Below are 26,755 nucleotides of genomic sequence, written 5' to 3'. Positions count from 1 at the left end.
CTTTATATTATAGGTTATTGTACTTTATTCTTGATGTGTGCAGAACGAATGAAGATAGAGGTAACCCATACTTGATATTTGTGTCCCTTCTGCAAGTGTGCGTGAAAATGTTGATCCTTAATGAATGTTACAAGCGTTGCAGTTATAACATGGGCCTGTCGAGACTTTATTTATATTTGGTATCCGATCTAGATGCCCAGATCTGGTACTCTGTTGCGTCCAGTTATAGTAATGACATTCTTTATGTGAGATGATATGTATTTATGATATGTATTCTTGAAGTACGCCCTCTCCAAGATGGCAGTGCTACGCACATACGAGTAAGAAATAAACAGGCAGCAATTAATCTTCATGAATCAAGAACATCGTGTCATTATTCATAACAACTAAACACTATATACTCACGTGCTCTCTCTGTTCCTGTTGAGGACAGGATTTCTTGTGAACTAGCCCTGCCTCTCTTACCAGTCCTATGTCTTTTTCTTTATTCTTAACTAGGGAAATACAAATACAGCACCCCTTGTTTCTTGGTTTCAAGTTAAGGAGTCCATGCATGATATGGTTGAGTTAGCCATGTCAGGGGTCCTCAACAACTTAAAAATGCATCTATGGATTAAGTTCACTCCTTTGCAAAGTCTATAATAATTATATTCATTTAAATTGATTTCATATCCTTACTCAACAGGAAGGCACAGATCAGTGATGTGGAAGCTGCAGCCTGGGAAAAGATCGTTCTGTATCGATTTGCACATGATTTGCACATTACGTGAACAAGATTTGACTGTTCTGATCCTGTGTGGCCATTTGCCCAAGAACTCTGTTGTCATTAGAAGTGTAGTAATTAATGCTATTATAGTTGCATGCATAGCGCATACTGCTATGGACTGTACGTGTTCTTGTTTTGTGCATGGTATCTCTCTTTTTTATATTAACAGTAGCATCAATAATTGCAGGCATTTTAATTATGTACTCATATTTTTGCAATGTCTGCGCATATTTTCTTGAAGATTTTGTTTTTCTCTGGACTTGTGATTTTAGAATTGTTGGTTCGAGTCCTGTCATGTCGAGTTGTGTCCTTGGGCATGGTAGTTTATTTCCATTGCCTCTCTTTACTCAGGTGATGTATAAATCGGGGACATACGAAATTGCGTATATTGAAGGGTGTAAAGACTCGCGCACAAAGAAACGTCTCATGCCGGTAATCTGACCCAGTTTCGTATGAGGTGTATCAGAAGTGTTAGACACCACCATCGATCCCAGAAAATACACACACAGCTTGCTACCGTCGGTAATTAGACACTATTGTACAGTCAATATATACAGCTACGGTCAATACCCACAACACAGTGTACATAGCAGCGTGGACATCTCAGGTCCAGATAAAAGATATCACGTTTCATATACTGTCTGCATTTTGTAGTGACAAGAAGAAAACGTCAAGGAACGGAAAGTTAACTTTTTCAGAGCCATGGCACGGTTTGGGGCGAGTCTTCAATGCCTTTAAGATAGTTGCATGCACTGGTTTGTGGCTGTTGTCCCTATTGGAAGTCGCTGCAGGAGACACGTTGTTATACGCACTGTTGTGTCCCAGTAGCAGCGACTGTTTGAATTGGACACACTTGGGTGTGACGTAGGTGTGACAAGTTACTCATGGAATCGATCGGTAATAGTGACAAGGCTGACTACAGCAGCAGAGGGCACAACAGCCATGACAAAAATAACAATGAAATACCAGCAGGGACTTTTACTGTTCACATCACATTTATTTATCTATTTCAGTCTTCAAAAACTACTTCTTCATATCCATGTGAAAACTATATTCTCTCCCCAAAACTGAATTCATCATCTCAAGTGCTGCACGAAAAAAAAATTGACTGCTCGGATCATTAAACTCATAGAAGGCTCCGTACCGCAAAACACATAACTCCCCATATTTGAAATGCACGTACTTACTCATTTTCATTTCATATCATTACATTGCACCAACTGAGAGAAGGGATTTTGTAATGTGAAGTAATCATTTGTTGTAACAAACCAGCTATACCATATTACCACACGACAGGATACAACTGCCATCAACATCATTATCCCTCGTAAACAGGCTTAAACTCCCAGTCCGCCATCTTTTCCTGGCAAACCTCATCAAACAACTCGTTCTCTGCAACCGAGAAGAAATTCTTCCAGGATCCAATGACACCTTGAATTAATAGGAATTAAAGATAGAACAAAACTAAAGTCAACAAGATTTAGATTTTATATTTGAACATAAAAGTTATCACCAACTTACCCACGGATGCGTGTGTAGGCAATACACCCCCGCGCATACTGACCATACATAAGCAGTCATAGCATATTCATACACATACTGTACATATGCATCTTACACACTCATATATAGGGATTGAAGTTTACACAAGCAATCATACATAAAAATTCACGCATTCCGCTACATTATTTTTGTTTGCTTTGTTTTTAACGTTGACACTCTTCGGTTGCCATGACGTTTGCGATCGAGATCAGTAGACAAACATTCATTGAACATTCACATGCTCGAGGAAGGGCTGCCACTTACCGAATCAACCGGTCTTAATACAGTCATAAATATATACATTAATCTGGACCGATTCATCAATTAAGAACTCCCACCCACCCCAAGCAAAAATATTAGAAAAAAAACCCCCGTTCCAACCGAGGGTCATGTTGTGACGTGCTCGTTTGTAGCACGTACAGTAATTCTTACAGTACTCCTTGAATGTGTATTCTACAACAATTAATGACTTGATCTCATAGCTACCCGGCAATTTCCAGGTGATGCTACACATACGTAGCAATCTAGCTTTTTTAAATTATTTTGTATTGTTTACCGCAGTTTTTAATTTCAAGATGTCAATTTTCTTTGAAACAATCGATCTAACTGTAGACGGAATGTATGTAGCATATCATGACTTAAACGCGATGTTTATATATCGCCATAATCAGCAGACGACAGGACTCCCTGTTCCTAAGCAACGTACACAAGTATCCTTGTCGTATCTGTGCGTAGAAAATGCGTAACATGATAGGAGTGACCATAGGCGTAGGAGGCGGGGGGGTGCTGGGGGTCTGCAGCCCCCCAACCAAACATTTTTGTGAACATTCGGGCAATATGCTAAGAATTTTTTGGGCACCTACTGAAAGAAAAATAATTTGCAATGTGTTTTTCAAAGAATAAACTGATATTATTATTATTATCATTATTATTGTAACAGCTTCCCCAATAATTCTAACCAATATGGAAGGGTAATAACACGGCAAATGATTGTATGTTATTGACATGCAATGTAATAACCGATGCATGCCTATATGATATGCACATTGACATGTCGAACACGCGCGTGAAAAATGTTGGTTATATTTTCAGGCAAGTCGTTACAGCCCCCCCCCCCCAAATCAGGTTGGGCTCCTAAGCCTATGGGAGTGACCGGCGCCATACGCAGTCTATAAGGCTCTGGATGGAGATGTTCGAATTGTAGCTGGAGTACATGCAGATTAAACCATTTCTGAGACAGAGAAAGTAAATCTTAACATTATTTATCATCCAATATTGAGCAATTGTTCTCGAATGTACAGTAATTGTTCCCTTTATAGTAGCATTCTGGTTTCACTTCCAACTGACAAAGGGTTATCTAATATGTTACTGGCACCTATCAGCAAGTCACAAGACCTCCATGGTTAGTACATTGTCCTTGTATAGTCGCGGCGAGACTTCCGTATCGGGTGGTGTTATATCTGGCGAAATACCATGGATCTACTTAGTAATGCGGCTAGGCTATATATGCAGATACAGTAGCCTACCACTTAGTATGAAGTTGAAATGGTATACGTATTCACTATATATGAAGTCGACATAGTATTGCCAGTTTGTAATAATTCGGCGAACATGTAACATTCTTACAATTTCATGCAAACACGATAGAGAATTACTGTTACAAAGTTCTCTGTTGCATGGTGAGAGCTGCATGAACATTATATTATTGAATCGACAAATGTTTATTATAAATACAGAAATGTTCAACAAAATAATGTAATTTATATTCACATTTCATACCTTTCTGTATAAAAGAACTCCGCCCCATAGCCTTTGTAATCATGTGACCATTGGGTCTCTTTTTCTCTATTTCGTCATAACTTTTCTTCATCCCTTTCATACTTGCATTCTCCTCTAATCGCCTGAGAGAATCCTCGTCTAGTTCTTCACCAAGAAGAAACTTTGACAGTGGTCTAGCGACGGACTGAAAATCCTGTGTTCATTTGAAAAGCAAATACGGAAGTGAACGGATCAAGAAACAAATGTCACGTAAAGAGAGAGCACCATTGATTTTGAAGGATAACCTTATGCACAATATTTATTTGGATACATTGTACGCGGTATAGGGAAGTAACAACCCCATGTTTTTCTCCCACCACTGTTTGATAGCATCGAATACCTCACTGCCTTCGTTGCTCTATAGTTTGTGATTGAATTCGCAGGGTGCAAATTTCGAGAAATATACGTCACGTCTCCCTTTCCCCCATTCCACCTCTCCTAACAGGCTAAATGGGCTCCGCCGTCTCGGGGACACCAAAGAGGCCCGGCAAATTCCGATAGAGACCAAATTATGTGTGAAATAGATCTCCATGGCACTTATTGTGTAACCACGGACGCATATTTTTATATTTCTGACTGATTAAGACGGGAAACGGAAGCCACACAATATCACTAGCGAAGACAGGCTCTGTTTATGTGTAGTTATACATGTATAGCAAAGCACTGAGATTATTGTTAGTCGAAAAAATAACGACGGATGCCAAGAACAAGAATCAAGACAAAAAACATCATTTTATAAACACACTCTTTGCATCATACACGACATAACACATTATAATATATGTGTTTCTGTGAAATGTTTATAAATTAAGCACATTGAACGGTTTCAGAGCTGCGATACCAGAGACATGTCTTCACACAATTACATGTTATTACCCCATTCGGAATAACCCTTCCAAAACAAATGAATGGATTACTTTCATACCTAAAGTTATTACTATTTCATAACTCTTTAGTGTCGCCCATCTTTTCCGGGCGCAAGGTTCAACCAAGGAGTGGTTCCATAACAACTCCCTGGTTCAACATTCGTTCCTGGTTGTCGTTTGCAAGACGTACAGTACGGTCTTTTCAGTAGACTACGCACGTTGGCGTTTATCACAGAGGCAGCAATTAGTGACCATAGAGAGACGACCCGCGTTCCGGAGATAAAACATGTCACGTGTGACATTCTGAGACTGTGAGTATAGCTTTCCGAATAGCCTATACTTGGAAATCTCCCGGAAACGACAATGAGTACAAATTAAGGATTAATGAATATATGCAAATCTCTCATATATTCAGAGACAAGCTGGGGAGGCAAAGACTGAAATTATGTATTTGATCATGGTCAGTTTTTTTTTTAATGGTGGGAGAATGAATTGTGTGTTTCTAGTCATATCTATATTTTCAAGCACTCTTATGGTCTGAGACTGCATCGCACTACATTCCTAATTTACATATCCATACCATCATCTGACGAACCGAGCCATTAACGGAACAGATGTTTTACCCTAAATTATGGTATACCCGGATAAAATACTCAGGGAGAGGAGATTCTACACTGTGACACCGGTATTATAAAAAGGGCATTTTCTGGTGGCTGAAGATAACTGTATTAACGAAAACAATCAACATCCTTATGCACCCAATACACACAGAGAACACGGTTACTACTGTAAATCTAACAGATTTGTACCACGGTAAAAACTGGATCGTGCCATAAATCGGTAGAATGTGCTATTATGATTACAGTAAGAACTTAGGATAAGTGTAATTCCAACAAATCCAGATGTTGGGATTTGTTGGAATTACAAATATCCTCAGTTCGTACTGTAAACTTAATAGCACATGCTACCGATTTATCAGATTTGTCAGCACGATCCAGTCATTACTGTGGTACAAAACTTTAGATTTACAGTAGTTACTGTAATCTCTGTAAGGCATATTTTTCAAATTTGTCGATATTTTGTGAGTGCATCTGGTAAAATCAGAGTGAATGATGTCATCATGTCACTTCAGCCGACGTAGCCTTTGGTTTTCTTCATAATAGTTCAATCATTTACCCACACAAAATTATATTTCTACAATAAGATGTTATAGACAGCTAAGCAAACATTTCAATTGTATCATGTTTCAAGGATAAATTGACAGAATATTATAACCCTTGTGGACATCACGCGGCAGACAACCTACTGTGACCTTTTTCCTGGAGTTAGTGAGGGTATATAGCCAGTCAGAAAAATGATTGCATTCAATCAACCGTATCTCCAGTAACGGACAAGGTATTGGGAAGGGGGTTATCGAACAACAATGTCGAATGTTGTTCTCTGTGATAAAGGTTACGTCGTCTTCCACCGGAATAGACCTTTGGAAAGTGACGAGTCGCCGTTTTTGATCGGCTTTTTATAGGAGCGGGAAGAACTTTTCTGAGTGAAATTGATTTTGGTGCAGAAAGCCTCATTAAACAGGTCTGACAGACCCAGAGCGCATACAGTAAGTCAGTAAGCCTCTATCACAAATAAGACCCGTTTAGGTTCATTGTACAATCGTGTGCAGCTGTATATTTTGTTTACCGTTTAAGCTTCTCTATCATACCTTATGAGGCAAAATGATGATTGGCTTTTTGCTTCTCCGTTAGAACTATATAGAGTTCATTAATGAATTTTGAAATTCGTTAAAATCCACTCACCAGCTTTAGCTTTTCGTATGAGGTGAAGAAAACATTCTCTTGTTCTCTATGTGTCCAGTAGGTATGTACGTGGTCGAACCAGCTTCCGTGACTCACTTGAAAAAAAAGGCAAAAAACAAAACAAAACAACATCACTACTCTATATACACCAAAATTGTCAATAACAGATACAGTAGTTAAACATTTACCGAAGAGAAATGACAGTTTGAGTGGTAGCTATGGGATACTATGTCCTACTAAAACATTAACCATCTGATTTATAACAGAATAAAACATTTGAATTGAAACTTACATATTTTATCTTGAAAAGGGCTGTTTCACATTCATGTGTTGTCTCCGAACCAGAAGAAGTCCCCATTGTATAACAATTACATATTTATTATACAGTATGACTATTGTTGGAGATAACGATCTCTCAGACCTAATGATTTGTTATGAAAGAGTGAAGAAATCCGAAAATGAAAGTTTAGGGTGGCTTGGCATTTCAAAGTAAATTTTAACCGGTGCTGTGGCTGAGTGGATAAAGGCGGTGGCATTTGAAGCAATGAAGCTTAGCAATCGGGAGGTTCTGGGTTCGATACCCGGCCAGGTCATAGTTAGGTGGGGTTTTTTTATTTATTTTTTTTTATCTAAGAGCAATGTATGATTTTCCCATCTGGAGTGACTTCCTAAATTGAAAATATCTCAACTTTGAATAAAAATGTTGAATTGGAAGCCACGCGACGTGCAAGTTGTAATCCATAAGCCCTTGCGGGTTTCTCCCACTGCTGATTATTATATTTATTATTATTATTATTGTTATTATTATTATAAGTACAACATCATTATGGATCTCAAGGATACCAATTGACACATTTGAAGTTGATAGATTAAAATTATCCTTATCAACAGGTAATATGGTAACTTTTTCTGAAACTTACTTGCGCCGGACAAGAACGAATTAAAGAAAAACTTCCACGTGCTCTGATCTTGAACTTGACCCGCTGGTGCGCGGAGAAATCGGCTTGTGGACGCTAACGTATCCTTAGGGTTTCTCATGACGTAGATGATCTGGAAAAAATAACAATGTTTATCTTCAATAATATACGGTAGATTGTGATGAGGATGGTGGTGGTGATAATGATGACCATTATCCATTGAACTTACCCTCCCTTTGTTACCCTCTGTGAGTTGTTTGGGCAAGAATTTCCAGGGTAGATGGGTACACATAACCCTCGGGGACTCCAGTTCCGCAAATAGTTGATGAGATGGTGTCGTCATTTCAGGCGGATAGAGGAATTCTACTCCAGTCCCAAGCATCTTCGTCCGATCGATATCATCTGGACGTCCCTTTGCTAATATTAGAAGAGCTATTTCCCACATCCAGTGTGTACCTGATAGGAAATATAAAGAAAGAATGTGTGCTCCCTTCCTTTAGAGGGTATAGTAAAAGGTGTCTAATAATGTTTTTCCTTGAAAATATCCTATATATGGAACAAGGAGATCATGTACCCAAAAAAAATGTCAACAAAGTTGAGATATATATTTTTCACTGGTGTAATTCAGTCAGTTCAATGACTGGCCAGTGGTACATGTGGCAGTATCTGTGACCGCAAACTTTTTGTTCAAAAGCTTGACCCAAGTTGCATTTCTCTTCTCCTTCAAATTGATCATAATTTACCTCTGAGAGTACTCGATAAGCAGGGTATGTGGCAATTACATCTAAGCCTAGATTCTAGCATGCAAAGTATATATATAGCAGTAGCAATTGGAAATATTACTCCCTAAAAAATAACTAAATTAACCACAATATAATACCACTCAAGGGCGTAGGAACCGGGAGGGGGGGGGCTGGGGGGGGGGGGGGCGCCAGCCCCCCAGTGAAAAATATGGGGGGGTGGAAGTATCGTTCCGCCCCCGCTCCGCAAGTCAGAAAACCCCTTTTTCATTTCCAAATGAGAAAAAAAATCTCATTTGAAGCACCAAATTGCATCAAAGGCCAGGTGAAAATGCAAAATTCTTTACAAAATGGAGTGGGTGTTGAAGTGTGCTATATTGCACCAAATTGCATCTGAGGCCACCTGGAAATGCAAAAAAATTCCAAAGGGGAGGGGGACACCCCCTCCCCTTAGACCCCTCCCCCAGGCCGGCCATCAGTCTTCAGCCCCCCACTCAAAAGTACCTTCCTACGCCACTGATACCACTACTCTCTGGGACCTGACCAATCATAACGTATAGGCTCAGAGCATACTGTAGCAAACAGTATCAAATGGCAATGGATGCATACTTACTGTATAGGCCTACACTGTACAGTTATAGCTTATAAATCGACGAATGTGTCAATTTAGGGGTATGAAAGAACTTGCACAGCAGAATCCATATAATGGCGGATATAGATAACTGTTACGGTATGTTAATGTATGGCCGACTTCAATTGTTAGAATGATGTAGGCTGTTATTCGTCAATCAAATTAAGAAACGTGTGATCCAGGACTATGCACAAATATTGCTACTCTTTACACTATATCTTATTATATACTACAAAATACAGTACACTGGTTGTAGTGTAAAAATAGCCTACCACTTTTAGGATACGTGGTGATGAATATGTCATCGTCTCTCGTCTCCCAGTCTCTAATGATCTCAAGACTCTTCGCAGGTACAAAGCCGCTAAACGGCACTCCTTCATACTCGTGCATCTCATTGAGCTTCTGCAGTGGTTCGGGAAGACCAAACGGTTTGGTAAGTTCCCTCAGCATTTCATTTTGCTCCTCTAATGAATATCTGACCACCATTTTAGTAGACTAGGCAAACACTTTATTTCAGTTGACTCGCAAATCAATCTAACACAGACAGAATGCAGAACCGCGTCGATTACATTTTCCGAATTATATTGACACAGAGTACAGACACAGTACAACAGCACTCGTCCATATTTTGATTCACAATATGCCGGTTTCACACTTTGCTCCCTGTTTTGTTAACATGAACTTTGGCTTCTATCTTTCCAGTTGATGTTCCGTAACCGATCGGTAATGTTATAGTTTATACTAGGCATATCTGGTTCCCCGAACTTCTTCACTGTTCAAAAATAGTACAGCCCAATTGTATGGAACTCAAAAAGGGCAAAATCAAACAACAACAACCTTGATTACATTCATTGATGACTAGCCTATATAAATTCAAATGACAACGACATTATTTGATGTGATGATGTTATACTTATGTGTAATAACAACATAAATGTCTACAACAGTTACGTGAAATAGTATAACAACGACGCAAAAATATACATTAACATCATATTTCAGTATGACAACGTCATATTTTCCTGTAATGTCATCGTTAGTTATTTCAATACATTTAAGGGTACAAACCGTATATGATAACAACATAAACACATGTGAAACCTATGTAAACTGCACTTATTACGATCTGACAACAGATTATAGCGCTATTTCACATAACGTAATAAAGATATATATACATCGACGTAGTAGATCTCTACAACGATCGATAGTTTTTCAAACAACAACTTTTCATCCAACGGCATAAATTCACGGAATTTATTAATCATCAGTGAGATTATAAAAGAAAAAAAAATTATTGTTTTCTGAAACTGTTATCAAACAACTTCAAAACTTGTTCAAACAACATTTGATTGGCTATCAAAGCTCTTGTTTTTCTTGGACCACAAAAAATATTATTATAAGAACTATTTATGAGACCATACGTAAGATTTATTTTAATGATCTGCTAAGCAGTAGAGTTAACTGCGCTTTGTTGATTTTTTTTTTAATGGTACGTCTATGATTGGCTGAAGGTGACTTTGAAGGTGGCTAATAATAATGCATACATTCTGACATTCCACGTCTTGTGAATGTCCACACAAAAAATCAGTGGTTAGCTTTTACTAGGGTACTTTCAGCCTACTCATCGCTGGATAAAATACTAAAGTTGTACCTTCAACTGGCTACACTCAATGTTTAAGATGAAAGACATTGCAAAAGGCATGGCCATTGCACTGTCGAAAGGTTTAATATGGTTATTAACATTAACCATATAGGCTATCTGCCAATATAAACTTTCTTCCAGTTTACATGTGTGGACCTGCAAAAATTAGTAGCAACTAGAACTATTTAAAAAGATTTCAGTTAAAGCTAATGCCACTGCAATGACTATCACTACTTTACCAAGAACAGTTTACTACTGACAGCTACCTGCAATGATTGTAGCCGGATACATGCTTCAAACAGAAATTCAAAATGCACTGTGGCTCCTATGCCAATTGCCGATCTCTTGTGGGGGGGGGGGGTGGAGGGGACTAGCTATACTTGGTATTCACCTCTCATTATTACTGTCTACTCTGCAAACTTAGTCCAGACAGTGTGTCACACTGTCTACTCACAACGATTTGTTATATTTCCTGCAGTTGCAGGTTGTGCATCCAAAAATTTCATTGAAATCCCGTCTTCATGAATATTCAATCAGAAAATCATTCTTGCACAGACATCATTGAGATAACTTGATGAGCCAACATATCAATACTTACGATGTAATATCACATAATGTTGGGGAAGATATTGCACTTGTTCAAGCTCACTAAAGACTCTGATAAGCTCGAGTGGAAGTTTATACATAGAACATTATCTTATCTTAAGTTCGGGAACAGTCTTATAGACAATGGGTCAGTTTTTTTACAGCGATAGCAGCGCCTGTGTTGGTCACAACGGTTACTTCACTGAGTTCTTTCCGCTACAGCGGGGGGGGGGGGGGGGGTTGAGGCAAGGCTGTCCATTGAGTCCCTATCTTTTCATTCTGGCTGCCGAAGTATAAGCTTTAAAAGTTAAAAACAATATGAATATTAAAGGCATAACTATGACCAGGAAGTTAAGGTTTTACAGTACGCAGACGACACCGCCTTTCTTCTAGATGGTAGTAAGGAGTCTCTCACTTCAATTATAAGGGTTCTTAATCTGCTAAAGCAGGCGTCAAGCCTTTTAATTAATTTAACAAAATCCAATTTGTTTCCAATGGGACCATATATGTATCAAGAGAACTCGCGTTTATTGCCAATGTTCATGTTCATGATTTCGATTAAATCATGTACGCTATCATACCACAAAATGTAACGTTCTTGCAGGTTTGTATAGTTTCCTTCATTCGTTTTTAAGATTGGATGATGTTGAAGAACATGAAATAAATTAATGATGGTGTAAAGCTTAAGAACTGTTAAACGTGATATAAAGCCATTGCAGAAATTCGTTAGTCAAAATTGAAAATGTGACAATTTGGCAAGAAGATTTGACACATGAGATAAGAAGTACTATACTAAAATATCACACCTTCCATCTCACAATCCTAACATTCATGAAGATATATAGCATGATATTCTCGGCTATCAGCCATCAGCAATGTTAGGTATAACCAAGGTCAGTTGTGAACTTCTACCTCAGTGCTGCTAGGCTATAGGGATTTCAGAAGGAGACGAATTTAGGAATAATGGTTAATTTAACAAATATTGATATAGGTAATCTTTTAACGGTTTATAGCAAAGATTATATCGACAGAACGGTCTATATGTAGAAAAGATCGAGAGGTATAGGCTGTCTACGAATTGTTTGTATCAACTATCAATAAACAAACAATAGATGATTAAAGTCTATAGTTTATGCGTGTTTTAAGTCTCACCATGACATTGCAATAAAGACGCAAAGACACTAGACTACACTTTGCGAGGTTTCCGCAGCAGAAGAAGAAGAAGAAGAAGAAGAAGAAGAAGAAGAAGAAGAAGAAGAAGAAGAAGAAGAAGAAGAAGAAGAAGAAGAAGAAGAAGAAGAAGAAGAAGAAGGAGAATAAGAAGAATAAGAAGAAGTAATACATATAGGATAGGCTAAAGTAGGAATCAAAATGGCGATTCATTATACTCAAGAGCAACACGATCAAAAACAAAGAGAGCTTGCTAAGCTGTTTGGAATTCCCGAGGAAGCGAGTGCTATTGCCAAGAGACATGACTTTGAAGGGGTGATGTTCACGAACACCTCGCCACCGAAGAGCTTGCTAGAAATCAGAGACTGGGAAACGAAAGAAGACGACGTTTTTGTGGCAACTTATCCGAAGAGCGGTAGGTCTTAAAACGAGCATAACGCCCCCCAAAATCATCATTGTACTATATACCGTAGGTGATGGAGATATATGTCATGAACAATGTTCCCTAACAGTTAAGAAAAGAAAACTCTGATATCATTTTGTAGATATCACAGATTTCATATACTTATTGCTGATTGAACCCTTTATGTCTTTTAAATTTGTCTTTTAATTTCCGAAGCAGTAAAAATAGCATCTATCCTCAGATGCAATGTTCTTATGATGGAGATGATACTATTTCGGATAAATATTATTTTTTGGTGTTTTTTAATTTTTAAAGAATTGTTTCTCTTCTATTCATTGGTATTCATTGCATGGATGTGAGAATTGTGTTACTGCCCTTTTTGTTAGGTTCCAGCGCATGTGCTTTATGCACAAATTTTGCATACCTATTTTACCATTTTTGCAAATCCTTTGCATTAAACGATAAGTATAAATATTACATAAACTTTACATTTCAAGTAATGACGTCACTCATAAAGTTAGTTTTCTTATATCTACATTCAGGAACCCATTGGATGTGGGAGATAGTGTTACTTACATATGCACGTGGTCTTCCCAAAGATATCGACCGGTCACGTATGCTAGGTGCAGCATTTGAAATGTTAACCCCGCCAGATTTTAAAGTTCCAGGGCATGAAGTTTATGCAAAGATGGATTCCCCTCGAATCACCGTTACCCATTTACCATGGCAGTTCTTACCGAAGCAGTTAACGGAAGGGAAGAAGGGGAAGGTAATACATACTTTGGTCTCAAATGTATAAACAATAACGCGGGAATATTTGGCTTTGACCAAGCGGAAAACACTAATATCCCAGTCATGAAAATGTACTTATTGTGTTTTTCAATACAATGTGATTACATTTTTGCTACAACGAGGCACATTTAACTTACATATTTATTAAAACTTTCTTTTAAAAAAGCCCACTTGTTTAATGACAAGAGAGTACTTTAAATATATGCAATAGAAAGGGCAATTATTTATTTAAAACAACTGAATGTTGCAATCTGTATTATGGAAAGGGTCACCTTTAACGTTCTTCATCAATTTTGAGAGAGGCTGAAGGTGGGGGGGGGGGACTACCGGTTGTTTTTGTTCTGAAAAATCAATTGAAACATTGAGTTCACTAAACGACCGAAAAGGGAACGCATGAAAAGTTGCGGATTTTTAATATATAGCGTGGAGAAGGCACATGAGACCTTTCTGATCCTCTGGCCTGTTGTATGATGTAAAGCGGTTATTTTTATCCATGGGAATTGTTTCGGTACTTGATGTCAGTTTAGTTCTCATGATCAATTTCATGCCAGCCCCCCTAACACTTATCCATCCATCCACCTACCAACCCACCTACCAACCCACCCACCCGTGCCCCCAATCACCCATCCATCCGCCATCCATGCATCTATCCATCCATCCATCCATCCGTCCATCCGTCCATCATCCATCCATGCATCCGTCCGTCAATCCATCTGTCTAAACAGCGACAGGTAAATTTCTAGTTTAGATATGTTAAGCAAATGGTGTTAACTATTGTGAAAAAATTGGGTCAATATAGGCAGTTTATTTTTAGTAACCTCTTGCTCCTCCCCTGGCTGAAGCAATTTTAAACCACTTAATACTTAATAGACCTTTAAACAACTCACTGCTTTAATAACCAGGTTAGGAAATTCGCTTACCGGTGAGTAATGAGCCTTTTCTACAAATGACGAAGACATCGTTTACCTAACGAAAACGTCTACAAGGCTTTAGAACCACACAACGTTTAGATGTTTAAGTAAATGGAGAAATTATAGTATGTTACCTTCGTGAGGCAAAGAATGTATTATAATGGTGGTGCTATAACCCAGGCTGCTCCAAAGGGAGTTTCTTTCGTAAGACGTCCTTCCTCCCCACTAACACATGTCTGGCTTTATGCATGTATGTATGTATTTGTATGTATTTTAGATCCTCCTGCAAGCAGGGCCGTGAAAAGCCGCATTGGCTTATCAAAGCTGCAAGCTGACCGAAGTCAGTCTCTTAGATTCATATTTAACGTCCATGATTATGAGTTGGCAATTGTCAACAACTCTGTAACTAGACGATATACATTAATCTTGGAGTGACTCGAGCCGGGGAGCTTATGATAGGAAGGCACCGGCGTTAACCACTGAGCCAACACTCCTAAAACCATGTAAACCTACATTTTCATAACCATCAACACATGAGGTGGTCTAACTATCACATGACTTTACCTTTATATTAGTGGAAGCCCCGAAGGGACAAACTGACTTTGTATCTGTCTTCAATATCAAGTTTTACAATATTTCAATATCCATTCCTACTTCTAAAGCAAGTTTCTGTATACAGCATAAGATAAGTGCAGCTTAAAATGGCGCCGTCCATGCTTTAGGATGCAGACGATACAAAGGGTTTGAAAATTGACGTGTCCATCTTTGGCGATTTTACTAATCGATGGACCATCTGAGTAAATATTTTAACGACTATGAATTGAATATTTTGAACTAATCAAAATGAATTGATCCTTTACGGTTTCCTATAAAATACATAAACGATTTTATCTTATGCTTTTCTCTTGATTTTAACTTGAAAGATTATTTATGTGATGCGCAATCCAAAGGACGTACTTGCATCGATGAGTAGATTTACGTTTGGATCTTCTGGAATTGATAAGGAAACAAAAATGTGGGAATATGCCCTAAATACTTTTCTGACCGGAGACAGTAAGTGCGATTCAATATGGAAATGATCATACTGGAAACTTTGAAGTATTAACGATGATATAATTAATATATATCGACAGTAATCCGATATGGACAATGAATCATTATATATATATATATATATATATATATATATATATATATATATTCCATAGTATTTTGAAACATTTTCATTTTTTGTCTAAAACAGGCAAAGAAATAAAATAAGTTAATGGTTTCATGATAAAAGAAAACGAGATAATGTATGGAGGTTACTTTTAAGATGAACGTAAAGTGCTTGCAAAATTTGTCTTACATTACATTTGCGGGTTAATTGGTTTAGCGCCTGACGTGTAATCCTAGTTACCATACGTAAGAATTTGTTAAATACTAGTCAGTAATTTTCAAAAATCTTTTTTTTTTTTATGATTTGCTTATAATTATACCAATTTGGTCGGTTTATTCTTAACATTTTAACCATAGGCCTGATGTAGGCTATATATATGCAAATTAGAAAGAAAGAAAGAACAGAAGAAGACAACATAACGATTTCTCTTGGAATTTCATTTCTCCTTTCATGATAGTGAACTATGGCAGTTGGTTTGATCACGTCGGTAACTACTGGAAGCATCGCAACCTCGACAATGTTTTCTTTACCACGTATGAAGAATTAAAACGGGTATGTCAGCACGTAAATGTAAATGTAAATGTAAATGTAAATAAAATCTTATATTGCGCACTACGCGCGATGCATCTGTGCGCTTTACAAACAATCTAGAATATACAATGACATAAAACAGTAAATAAATAAAACAATAAATACATATACCATAAACAGATATATTCAGGAATATGAGATCGAAAAAAAAGCGATTAAAAGCACTGGTGAAGAGTAAAGCGATAAAACAGATTGACTACAAAATCTTCAATTTGAATGCTAAAAAAGTGAAAATTCCAATTGAAGCTAGAACTATATAAACCAACACGACAGAACATCATAAAATCTAAAAAAAATCCTAGAAACCATCTTTAAAGTGCTCTTGAAAGAGATGCGTTTTCAGGTGTGATTTGGAGGAGGTGAAGTCCGTGATCATGCGAATTCCGGGAGGCAGCTCGTTCCATAGATTAGGTATACGGCGACCGAGAATGCTGTAGGGCCATAGTGCTTCTTGTTATGGGTGTTGCAAGGAACGAGAGCATGATTAAAAATCAACTTGATAAGTCGAATCACGTGATGTACCGGTAGTGTGAACTAACAGAGCAGTCTAGAATACAAAGAAGACGTCTGGGTCATTAATAACATTTTATTCTGCATACTATACTGACTTCAAATGATATTCTCTAGAATAGCAGTTATTGTTTGTATTTCGCTGCTATGTGATATTTATTTACGTCACACTATCACACGACCCGATTTGAGTCGCACGAATTGTTGTGGCTATACAGCCCGCACTTGCACTCCCCATTGCATTCCTCGCACCAGATAGCATGCATGTTACATAATACACACCTGGGTTAGCTTTCATTAGGTTGAATTTCTTTTTTGAGAAGAAAATGTATTCCACGATTTTGTTTTTCCTTCTGAAAAACAGGACTTCCAGGCAGTGGCCAAGCCTCTCTCAAAATTCCTCTTAGGGAAGGAATTAGATCAAGAAGCTTTGAAGGCCGTGGAGACGAATTCATCGGTAAAAAATATGAAGAAAAGTTATGATGAAATTGAAAAATCCAAACCAGATGGTAAATTAATCACCAGAGCAATGGGTGCAAACCCGTTCATTCAAAAAGGTAATTATGATGATTATGATGTGTGTATTTTAAAAGCCATTTGTAAAAGTATTGGCAGAATAACTGCGGCCAGAAAGTTATATAATGGTCACTAATTATTGAACTTAAAAAAAACAAAAACAAAAAAACAAACAAATCGACCCTACAGGCTCATTAAAGTATGTTTGGTAACAGAGACTTATAGAAGATGAACTTTATGCCAAAAAAATAAATAAATAAATAATTGTAGTTATAAAATATTTTGATCACCGTTAACATATGATTTAACATATGTGGTGGAGGAAGAGGGTGGGGTGGGGTAAATAGATATAGGGTGTAAGAGTAATCATTCGAATGAATGAAATAGGAATATCAGCATACACATACACGATCAAACTAATCAAATCGAGTTTTTTAATCACCAAATATGTCGAGGTAATCTAATAGACATTAAAAGTAACTTCTGGCATTCAGTTTCCATGACCTGGATCACCTCTCTGTGTAGCTATCAATGTACATAACTCAATACTATTATTCACGCATTTGACTGAATTGGCATATTATCGACATATCACATATTACTGCGGAAATGTATGGTATCTGAGACGCAGGCAGGTAAGAAATGGCGCACATGCGCTTTCACTTCGTATTAGTGTTTTATACTTATATATACACTCTAGTGGGAGACAACGTACAACTTAAATAGAAGAGACAAATATTTATAAGTAATTAGCTTCCCCATTTAAGTGATGTATGTATCTTAGGAAATGATCACTTCGTGAGTTCCTCCTGTTCAACATGTTGTTAATGTAATGCGCATGCGCACTACAATATTGACATTACTGGCCACGTGAACGATACATACATGACTGGACGTTGAAACTTAAAGTATCATTTAGTCTCTGTACATTTGCAGTTTCAGAAGCTAGCTGTGTAGGCAACTTATTCTGACAAGCGCCCTCAATTTGTATAGGTACCTACATAACTATACCCCCTGATGTGTTGTCCGATCAAAACATAACACCATGAACAACCGAAAAGTTTTTTCATAATACTGCAAGCAATTCACTCCAATCGTATTAAAAAACTACGTATATTTGCAGGCAAATGCAGTTTGGGTTTCTTCTTGTAATTTCTCTAATTGTGATAATTTCTCTCAAGGTGTGACTGGTACTTGGAAGGAATTCTTTACCGTTGCGGAGAATGAGCTGTTTGATTCAGTTTGTAAAGAGAAGATAGCAGAGTGGGGATTTGACGTAGCCTACCAGTAAGAGGAACGGTCTCTCCAACGATTCCCCGCTTTGGGAAGTTGTTTTATTACTTTTTCATTTCTAAAGGTGTGACAGAAGAACAAATGCAAGCGTTTAATCAAATTAATAAATTAATTAAAACTCCCAGTCCTATAGCTTATATACATATGTGGCATCCGATACTCATGGCTTTATCAGTTAATAATGGGAAAAGGTAAGCACCCGTTAATTAGTTAAATTGTATTATAATTTCTTAACATGTGTTACATTTATAACCATTTGCTACATATGAGCAAATACTAAACACACAATCCTATAGATGCATAATGATTGACTGGACAAACCAGACTACTCTAAATGTTTCACCAATAATTACGTCCACATTTTAGCAGAAAGTGGATGACACTTTACTGCAAAACGCTTAAAAATTGCCTACAAGGCATACTTAATAGTCAAACATATAGGGACAGTTGTTTAAACTCCTGACCAGTCATTATTTGAAACCCTTGAGTAATGAATTCTTCTGTTAGCTATTTTACACTGTAATTTCTGCTGACAGGTCTAACAGGTATGAAGGTATTATAACACACTTTAGTTTATACTGATTAATACTGATAGAAATATATATATATATATATATATATATATATATATATATATATATATAAATGAAAATCGTAATGAGTTGGAAAATCAAGAACAGTGAAAAAACTTTCAGCCTCCACCGGGATTCGAACCACGGGCCTCCCGCTCTGTACGCGGACACCCTAACCACTAGGCTATGGACGCTGATTGTATGTCCAGAGGTTCGAAACCGGTAAGGAAGATCGTAATTCCACTGTAGGCGTTTGTCACCTATATCGAACAATACTAGTTCTGTTTTTGGTGACATATTTTGCCCTACTCTAGAGATCAAACATGATGCTATCCAACTCGAAAATCATTTGTGATTCCTAAAGCCGGATCTCGAAAGAGATACTTTGAACATCTATATAGATAGATATAGATATATATATATCTATCTATATATATATGTATATATATATATAGATATATATATATATGTATATATATATATATATATATATATATACATATATATATATATATATATATACATATATATATAGATAGATATAGATATATATATATAGATATGTATAAATTTTGTAATTCATTTCTTGTAGTTTCTTGTGTATTTTTCTTGTCTTGTTCAAGATGGCATCAATTATTTGAATTGAATTGTGACTATGCATAGACGTAGGAGATGGGACTGGTACTACAGTCCCCATTTAGTGGTAAATTCGGGAAGAATATTGGCAAGTTTCGGGCCTTATATTATTAAGGTTAAGTCGAACATGGCTCAGACCCAACCCCGCAACAATTTGTAAAACGGTCGCTTATGCCCATAATCAAAAGACCCACATAAAGTTTGATACTGGCACATCCCGGCAAGACAGAAGTTCTGAATAGTGTACAACCTTGTCACAATTAAGTGTTGACTCTGAGATTTCAATAGTATCTACTTGCATTTCATCTGTCGAGCAACGTATTAAACCTAAGATGAGACTGTTTTACTGATCTGAATAATATTTAAGTAAATGTTCTATGTTGTGTGTGTATCTTATATATAATAAGGCCATATATGGCCTTATAGTCTTACAGATAATAATACGGAAATATTAAATAATGTAGCCGCTAAAAAAACATTTTTCGGGCCACATATTCAAGAAACTGATCTAGGCTGGTAGAAGTGTTGTATAGGATCAAATCATATTGTGACATTTGTAATAAGGGTTCGTACTTTATGCTATCTGCTAACAGAGATCAAAATGAACTTGGCCATTAAAAAATGAGATATTCTCCGTTCATTTGGCATTATTTTGTAGATAAATGAAATAAATTATACTCAAGCCATGGTCCTTGTTTTCCAGGAGAATTGGATCGAACAAATTTCTTGCCCAAAAAACTACAAACTAAGGTTCAATCCGGTTTATCCCACCCAATTAACAACATTAATAACCAGTGCTGTACAGAAGGGAAAAAAAAAGGAGTCATTCGCTCCAAAATGAAATTCAGAATGCGAAAATGCATCGTATTTTCGATGATGTAACATGAGCAGTCTTATTCATGCATGCATCTGACAAAATTTATAGCGAAAGTGTACAACATACTTGATCTTAGTAATACATTGAAAAGCAGTGTGATGTGACAAACGATAAATACACAATGACACAGGCTGTCCTGAAATGACCATTGACCTCAACAACAGGCTTCTTGTTCTAACTGTGATAGAAACATCAACATATTAAATATGACATGACATCTGCCCTTGTTGAAATATTGTGTAAAAAATTGTTTTTTGACAATTTGACCCCCTGGTTAACACAAACGACCATTGACCTCCACCCACAACATTAGGCTTTCCGTACTCAATGTGGTACAATTGCATACCAAATATGCGGTCTGCCCAAGCTTCCCTTGCGATGTTATGTTTAGGAAGGTGCGTTATTGTATAGAGACATGTAAGAGGGGAGTGAAGTTAATGTTTGGCGTTTGTTGACTTCAAATTACATTTGACCTCCACCAAAAGCAATCATAGGCTCCTTAAATTTGATATGGTACATCTACAAACCAAATATGAGTTCTGTCCAAGGTTTGCAATATCATGTTTAAAAGGCTTTCACAATTTACCTGTTTACACCTCAATTGCACTCAATGTGGTTCAGATACGTATTAAAAAAACTGAGATCTGTCCAAGCCTATCTTCTTGAGATATCGTGTTAACAAGGTTTTCACAATTTGACAGCTTGCGACACCAAATGATCACCACAGAAAACAGTAGGCTTCTTGTACTCAATGTGGTTCTTCTACACACCAAATATGAATTTGGTCTGGCCTTCCCTTCATCAGATATCGTGTTTACAAGCTCGGCGTCACAAACGCGCGCACACGAACACGCATACATACATACAATTCACTGCTTAAAAGTATCGCGGAAGGATGTTGATATATTGACTTTCTGTTCAAATTTCAAAAATGATCGGTTATACCATGTTTTATTTACATTATTATATTATTTACACCATGTATTATAATAGTTATTAGCACATGTCAGTACATTGATATTTGAACCGCACTTGAATATTATAACAAGTGAACAATTTGGGTTGTCCTATACAATGACCCTCAAGTTCAGTGGCGTAGGAACAACGTGTAGAATTTGCTTATTTCATGTAGCAAATAAAGTAGTTCACACTAAGTCAGGCTACCATCAGGGATTTGTGAGTTAAAAGTAAAGAAGAATTCACTTGAAGCAATATTGATGCCGACAACAATGACTGCTTGACCTCATTGCAAAGACTTGTAATATCTGTACATTTGCTTGACACTGCATTTGGTCGCTTGCTATGTTTATCATGACGATTAAAGACCAATATTTGTATAATGGTTGTTCCGAATAAATTCAGGCGCCGCAATTGGAACTATTGTTTCTTAATTAATAATAATTAATGGGAATGTATTAGGTGTTGTATCCAAAAGGTCTATTTAGTCATTTCGGCGTTAGGATAACCTATACCGAAACCCTATATACTAGTACAGAGTTGCTTTTGTTCTTCCATGTGGAAATCCGTTTTACAATTTTACTTTCTGGTAGGGTAAATATGTCATGTATTGGAGGTATCAATTTTGACTAGTTTTTATTCAAAGTATAAAAGATGCACATGAAAGAGAACTAAACAAACAACTAAATTCATATATATATATATATATATATATATATATATGTGAATTTAGTTGTTTGTTTAGTTCTCTTTCATGTGCATCTTTTATACTTTTTCACAAAAACGTGAAAAGAGTCATCCAAAAGATAGTCTCTAACGGTTCCATTGACCGCAAGTTAGGCCAAAACCTCTTGGAAAACGACCCAAAACCTGGTCGCTTTTATTTTCTGCCTAAAATTCACAAAGAAGGCAATCCCGGGAGGCCCATAATATCGGGTAATGGCACAGCGACTGAAAAAATTTCCAAATTCGTGGATCTCCTCATCCAACCTCTCGTTTCGGCCCTACCGTCCTATGTGCAGGACACTACGGATTTCATCCGGAAAATTGGGGAAATAAAAAATCTTCCCTTATCTTCTCTGTTAGTTACCTTGGATGTGTCTTCGTTATACACAAATATCCCTAACGAAGAGGGCATTTCGGCCTGCACAAAAGCATTCAAACCAAAACGTGGCAAAACCCCCACGAAGAAAGAATTGGCCGAATTAATGCAACTCATCTTGACCAACAATAATCTGGTATTTGGCAACAAACACTACCTCCAAATTCATGGCACCGCAATGGGTACCAAAATGGCACCGTCTTTTGCCAACATCTTTATGGGAAACCTCGAGAAAGAATTTTTATCTCGACAAAACTTGAAACCACACACGTGGTTACGTTACATTGACGATATCTTTATGATATGGACCCATGGTGAGGCAAATCTAAAACTCTTCATTGATGACATAAACTCGTTTCATCACACTATCAAATTCACTGCTGATTTTTCTGGACTTGGCGTTCACTTTCTGGACACCACCGTGACCCTACAAAATGGTTCACTCAAAACAGACTTGTTCAATAAACCCACGAACAAGCACAACTACCTCTTACCAAGCAGTTGCCATCCACGTCACTGTACCAGAAATATTCCGTACAGTCAAGCGTTGCGCATTCGACGCATTTGCTCCTCTGAAGTCGATTTTGATTCACGCACTAAAGAACTGTCACAACACCTCCTAAACAGACAGTATTTTCGGGGTACTATTGAAAATGCCATCAAAAAGGCTAAAAGCAAACCCCGTACCGAAACATTGACGTACAAAACTCGTCAAACCAGTTCCAAAAGGGTACCATTGGTTACTGAATTCCACCCTGGTCTCCCACCACTGGCTAATATCATTCAGAAGAATTTTCACCTACTTCAAGGCACCGAACGCCTGAAATCAGTATTCCCAGAATTACCTGTCATCGCTTTTAAAAGACCCAGCAACCTACGGGATATCTTAGTTCGGGCATCCTTTCGGGATGACACCCCATTAGGGGAAAGCATAACAGAAACTACAGGATCATCGCCCTGTACACAAAATTGCAAAACGTGCTTACTTGTCGATTCGACCGGGGCCTTTCAGAGCAACCAAACCAAACGCACGTTCCAAATTCGGCACAAAATTAACTGCCTATCCAAAAATGTCATTTACCTCATCTACTGCAATATTTGTAACTTACAATACATTGGAGAGTCAAAAAACACTCTTAGAATGAGAATGACACAACATAGATCGGCGATCAAAACAAAAAAGATCTACCAACCTGTTGCAAATCACTTCAATCTCCAAAATCATTCAATTGAGAATTTGCGTGTTATTGCCATTGACCAGAACGATTCTTGGACAGATAAATCTAGGAAAGCGAAAGAAAATTTCTGGGAACTAAACCTAAAGACCACGGCACCATTCGGTTTAAACATCAGAAACGATTTGCCGTCCCAGATAAACCAAAACAATTCCTTTACAATTACGACGGAATCGGATTAAAATAATCCGACGCGGATTAAAATAATCCGAATTTCTAAAACTTCTGCTCAATTCAGCAGAAATCAGTAAGTCGCTTTGCCCTTACAACCATGCCGACATCTCCTCTATAAAAGAGTTTCAATTCCTGCTACTCCTTGTCACTTTCGGTGATCATGCACTGAAGAAGAGCTAGTTTTGCTCGAAAGCTCTGCAAAAACCAAACATTGGCTGTTTTACTTCCAATCACTTACCTAATTCAATTATTGTATCTCACTCGAGATCCAGCCTTTCTCTAAATGCAGCATAGTTGTTTAACAGTTTTTCCGTTATTCCTATATATATATATATATATATATATATATATATATATATATATATATATATATATATATATTAAATCCTTTGCTTATATATGACTTTACACGAAGGTCAGGCCTCCCCTGAGAACGATCAGATTTCCTTTGAACCATAGGAAGTGTCCGACTTAGGCGAATCGTTCCCAACGCCCTCTATTGTTTGCCCGTATATAGCCGATTACTCATGGGGCTTTCCCTTGTTCTTACCGCATGCGCAGTAGTTATTCTTTGTGTTGTCATGGCCGAAGGAGATGAGCTGTTGAAGAAAAAACAGTTCCCTTTCCTCGTGAATACCTGAAATTCGGCCGATTTTTTCCCGGTAAGTTATGCAAAATGAATCTCCATTGTGTTTGTCGTATCTTATACGGAATATTGGGAATTTAGGCTAGAATGAAATGACTTGTTAGTCGATTTGCGCCAGTGGCGGCGGAACCAGGGGGGGGCTTGGGGGGGGGGGGCTCAGCCCCCCAATAAAAAAGTTGAGGGGGCAAATGCATGATAAGCCCCCCCAATATTTACCAAGGCTCCGAAACGTACATCTGCCCATTTTTCAATGCATACTTGTCGATCTGTCCGATGCACACGTATACTCTATAGGTGTAATAATTTTAGTAATTGCTGGGGGACCGTCGGCCCGTCCCTTGGCTATAGACCACATTCTCACTCCGACGGCGTCTTCACGCCCCGTGAAAAGTGGAAGCAGTGAGTGTGAGTACCGGTAAGCGTAACACAACTTCGTCTTAGGCCAATGACTTGCCTCATTTCAGCCAGTTCTCCAACATCCCCTTACTTAGTGGCGGATCGAGCGTCCATATATACAGTCAGGGGCGGATGCCCCCCCCCCCCTGACGGACTCAAATGGACTGCTGGCGCCCTTTTCTGCTTTTCACTACTTTTTACTTATTCGCGATTTTTGACTATTTTATTGCGCATCTGTTTTTTATTTGTTTATCTGCAAATTAACAAGGCCCCGGAAAGGGTCATTTCCTGCAATCTCGGGAGTATCTTTACTCAAAAATTTTCTGTACGCTCCGCGCCAACCTGTCGTGGCGCTCCGCTTAGATAGTGTCGAAAGCGCCCCTACAGACCATTCTTGCCCCCCCGACCAATACCCCTAGCTCCGCCACTGCCCTTACTACACTCAAAAACGTCTTTGCGAGTACACTACGAGTAATAGCTACTCTCTTAAAACACCATCGAATATACAAATTACAATGTTTTTACAGACTTTACGTGCAATCTGAGAAATTGCAGACTTGAGACCCATATTTTAGGGCCAGGTATTCGCAGCATAAAACACTCGGGAAGTGCCGTTTCCGGCCATCTGGGGGTTTGAAAAAACCCAAAATTTTCTTGTACGCTCCGCGCCAACCGATGGTGGCGCTCCGCTTAGATAGTCTTCACACATTAGCCCCCCCCAATAATTTTTCCGTTCCGCCGCGCCTGATTTGCGCATGGTTTCGGCGATTTTTTATTGTCTTGTCGTGTAAATCCATCACTTAGCTCTTTAAAATTTGATCATACAGTTGTGGCACTTTCTGCCAATTTGGAGTAACTGAAAAGTCTGATGTCAAAAGTTATCACTGCGTGGGCCGTTCCCATGGTAATTTCACGATTGGTAAAGGTTTGGCGTCAGTATAGCCTATTTTGTGTAGGAATCGGTTTCACGATGCAATGGTACACTGTGCTACCAGTGGAAGTGGTGTACTGTGGTAGGTCAAGGACTAACGTTATCTCTAAAATTTAAGTTGTTACAGCATGTCATCCGTACTTCTGGATTTTTGGTAATTTTTACCGGGAATTATTCTCGATTATTCCCGGAAAGTCTCAATCGAGAGAATATGTTACCGCCCTACTCAAGACTCAAGTGTATACGTAGCTAAGTCTAATGGCCAATATTGGTTAATACAAATAGCACCAGACCTAGATAAATTAGCCAAATAAATAGCCTTCTGTATTCTGAATACTTTAGCTTGGGCCTTGAGACAGTCACTATGGTATTTTGGTCCATAAGTCGTGCAAGTGAGCCATAAATTTGATCATATGTCATGATTATTTGCCTAATGCTTCTGAATGAGATAATATATATCTCAGGCTAATGACTTGTCACAATTTCGCACAGATTTATTTTCACTATGTCCACTTCAAAGGGATTTTAGTCACCACATTTTAAAAACCATTACAGATTCAAGTGGCACTACC

The 26,755-nt window shown here is 37.9% G+C and overlaps 2 protein-coding genes across 2 annotated transcripts; one reads left to right on the top strand and one right to left on the bottom strand.

Annotated features, from left to right (window-relative positions):
- Positions 1-1,764: 1,764 nt before the first annotated feature.
- Positions 1,765-9,774, bottom strand: LOC139978796 (sulfotransferase 2A8-like). The gene is made up of 6 exons (XM_071989296.1): positions 9,355-9,774; positions 7,941-8,167; positions 7,715-7,844; positions 6,795-6,889; positions 4,088-4,280; positions 1,765-2,197 (listed from the first exon to the last, which is right to left on the bottom strand). Exons 1-6 carry the CDS (start codon positions 9,566-9,568, stop codon positions 2,085-2,087), a joined length of 972 nt encoding a protein of 323 aa, XP_071845397.1. The 5' UTR covers positions 9,569-9,774; the 3' UTR covers positions 1,765-2,084.
- A 2,718-nt stretch (positions 9,775-12,492) lies between these two features.
- On the top strand, positions 12,493-19,623 carry LOC139972864 (amine sulfotransferase-like). The gene is made up of 6 exons (XM_071979206.1): positions 12,493-12,897; positions 13,428-13,654; positions 15,512-15,641; positions 16,205-16,299; positions 17,213-17,405; positions 18,546-19,623. The coding sequence occupies exons 1-6, from the start codon at positions 12,684-12,686 to the stop codon at positions 18,653-18,655; spliced, it is 969 nt and encodes a 322-aa protein (XP_071835307.1). The 5' UTR covers positions 12,493-12,683; the 3' UTR covers positions 18,656-19,623.
- The last annotated feature ends 7,132 nt before the right edge of the window (positions 19,624-26,755 follow it).

The sequence above is a fragment of the Apostichopus japonicus genome, chromosome 2 (assembly GCF_037975245.1).
Source record: "Apostichopus japonicus isolate 1M-3 chromosome 2, ASM3797524v1, whole genome shotgun sequence".
Classification (NCBI taxonomy): domain Eukaryota; kingdom Metazoa; phylum Echinodermata; class Holothuroidea; order Aspidochirotida; family Stichopodidae; genus Apostichopus; species Apostichopus japonicus.
This window is presented reverse-complemented; position numbering and strand designations above follow the sequence as displayed.

Excerpts from the sequence above, each read along its gene's own strand:
- LOC139978796 (XM_071989296.1), bottom strand. The coding sequence starts at position 9,568 with ATGGTGGTCAGATATTCATTAGAGGAGCAAAATGAAATGCTGAGGGAA. Across the intron at positions 7,845-7,940 it reads CAGAGGGTAACAAAGGGAGG|ATCATCTACGTCATGAGAAA; the intron begins GTAAGTTCAATG and ends TATTTTTTCCAG. Across the intron at positions 2,198-4,087 it reads GAGTTCTTTTATACAGAAAG|GTGTCATTGGATCCTGGAAG; the intron begins GTATGAAATGTG and ends TATTAATTCAAG.
- LOC139972864 (XM_071979206.1), top strand. The coding sequence starts at position 12,684 with ATGGCGATTCATTATACTCAAGAGCAACACGATCAAAAACAAAGAGAG. Across the intron at positions 13,655-15,511 it reads CGGAAGGGAAGAAGGGGAAG|ATTATTTATGTGATGCGCAA; the intron begins GTAATACATACT and ends TTAACTTGAAAG. Across the intron at positions 16,300-17,212 it reads CGTATGAAGAATTAAAACGG|GACTTCCAGGCAGTGGCCAA; the intron begins GTATGTCAGCAC and ends TCTGAAAAACAG.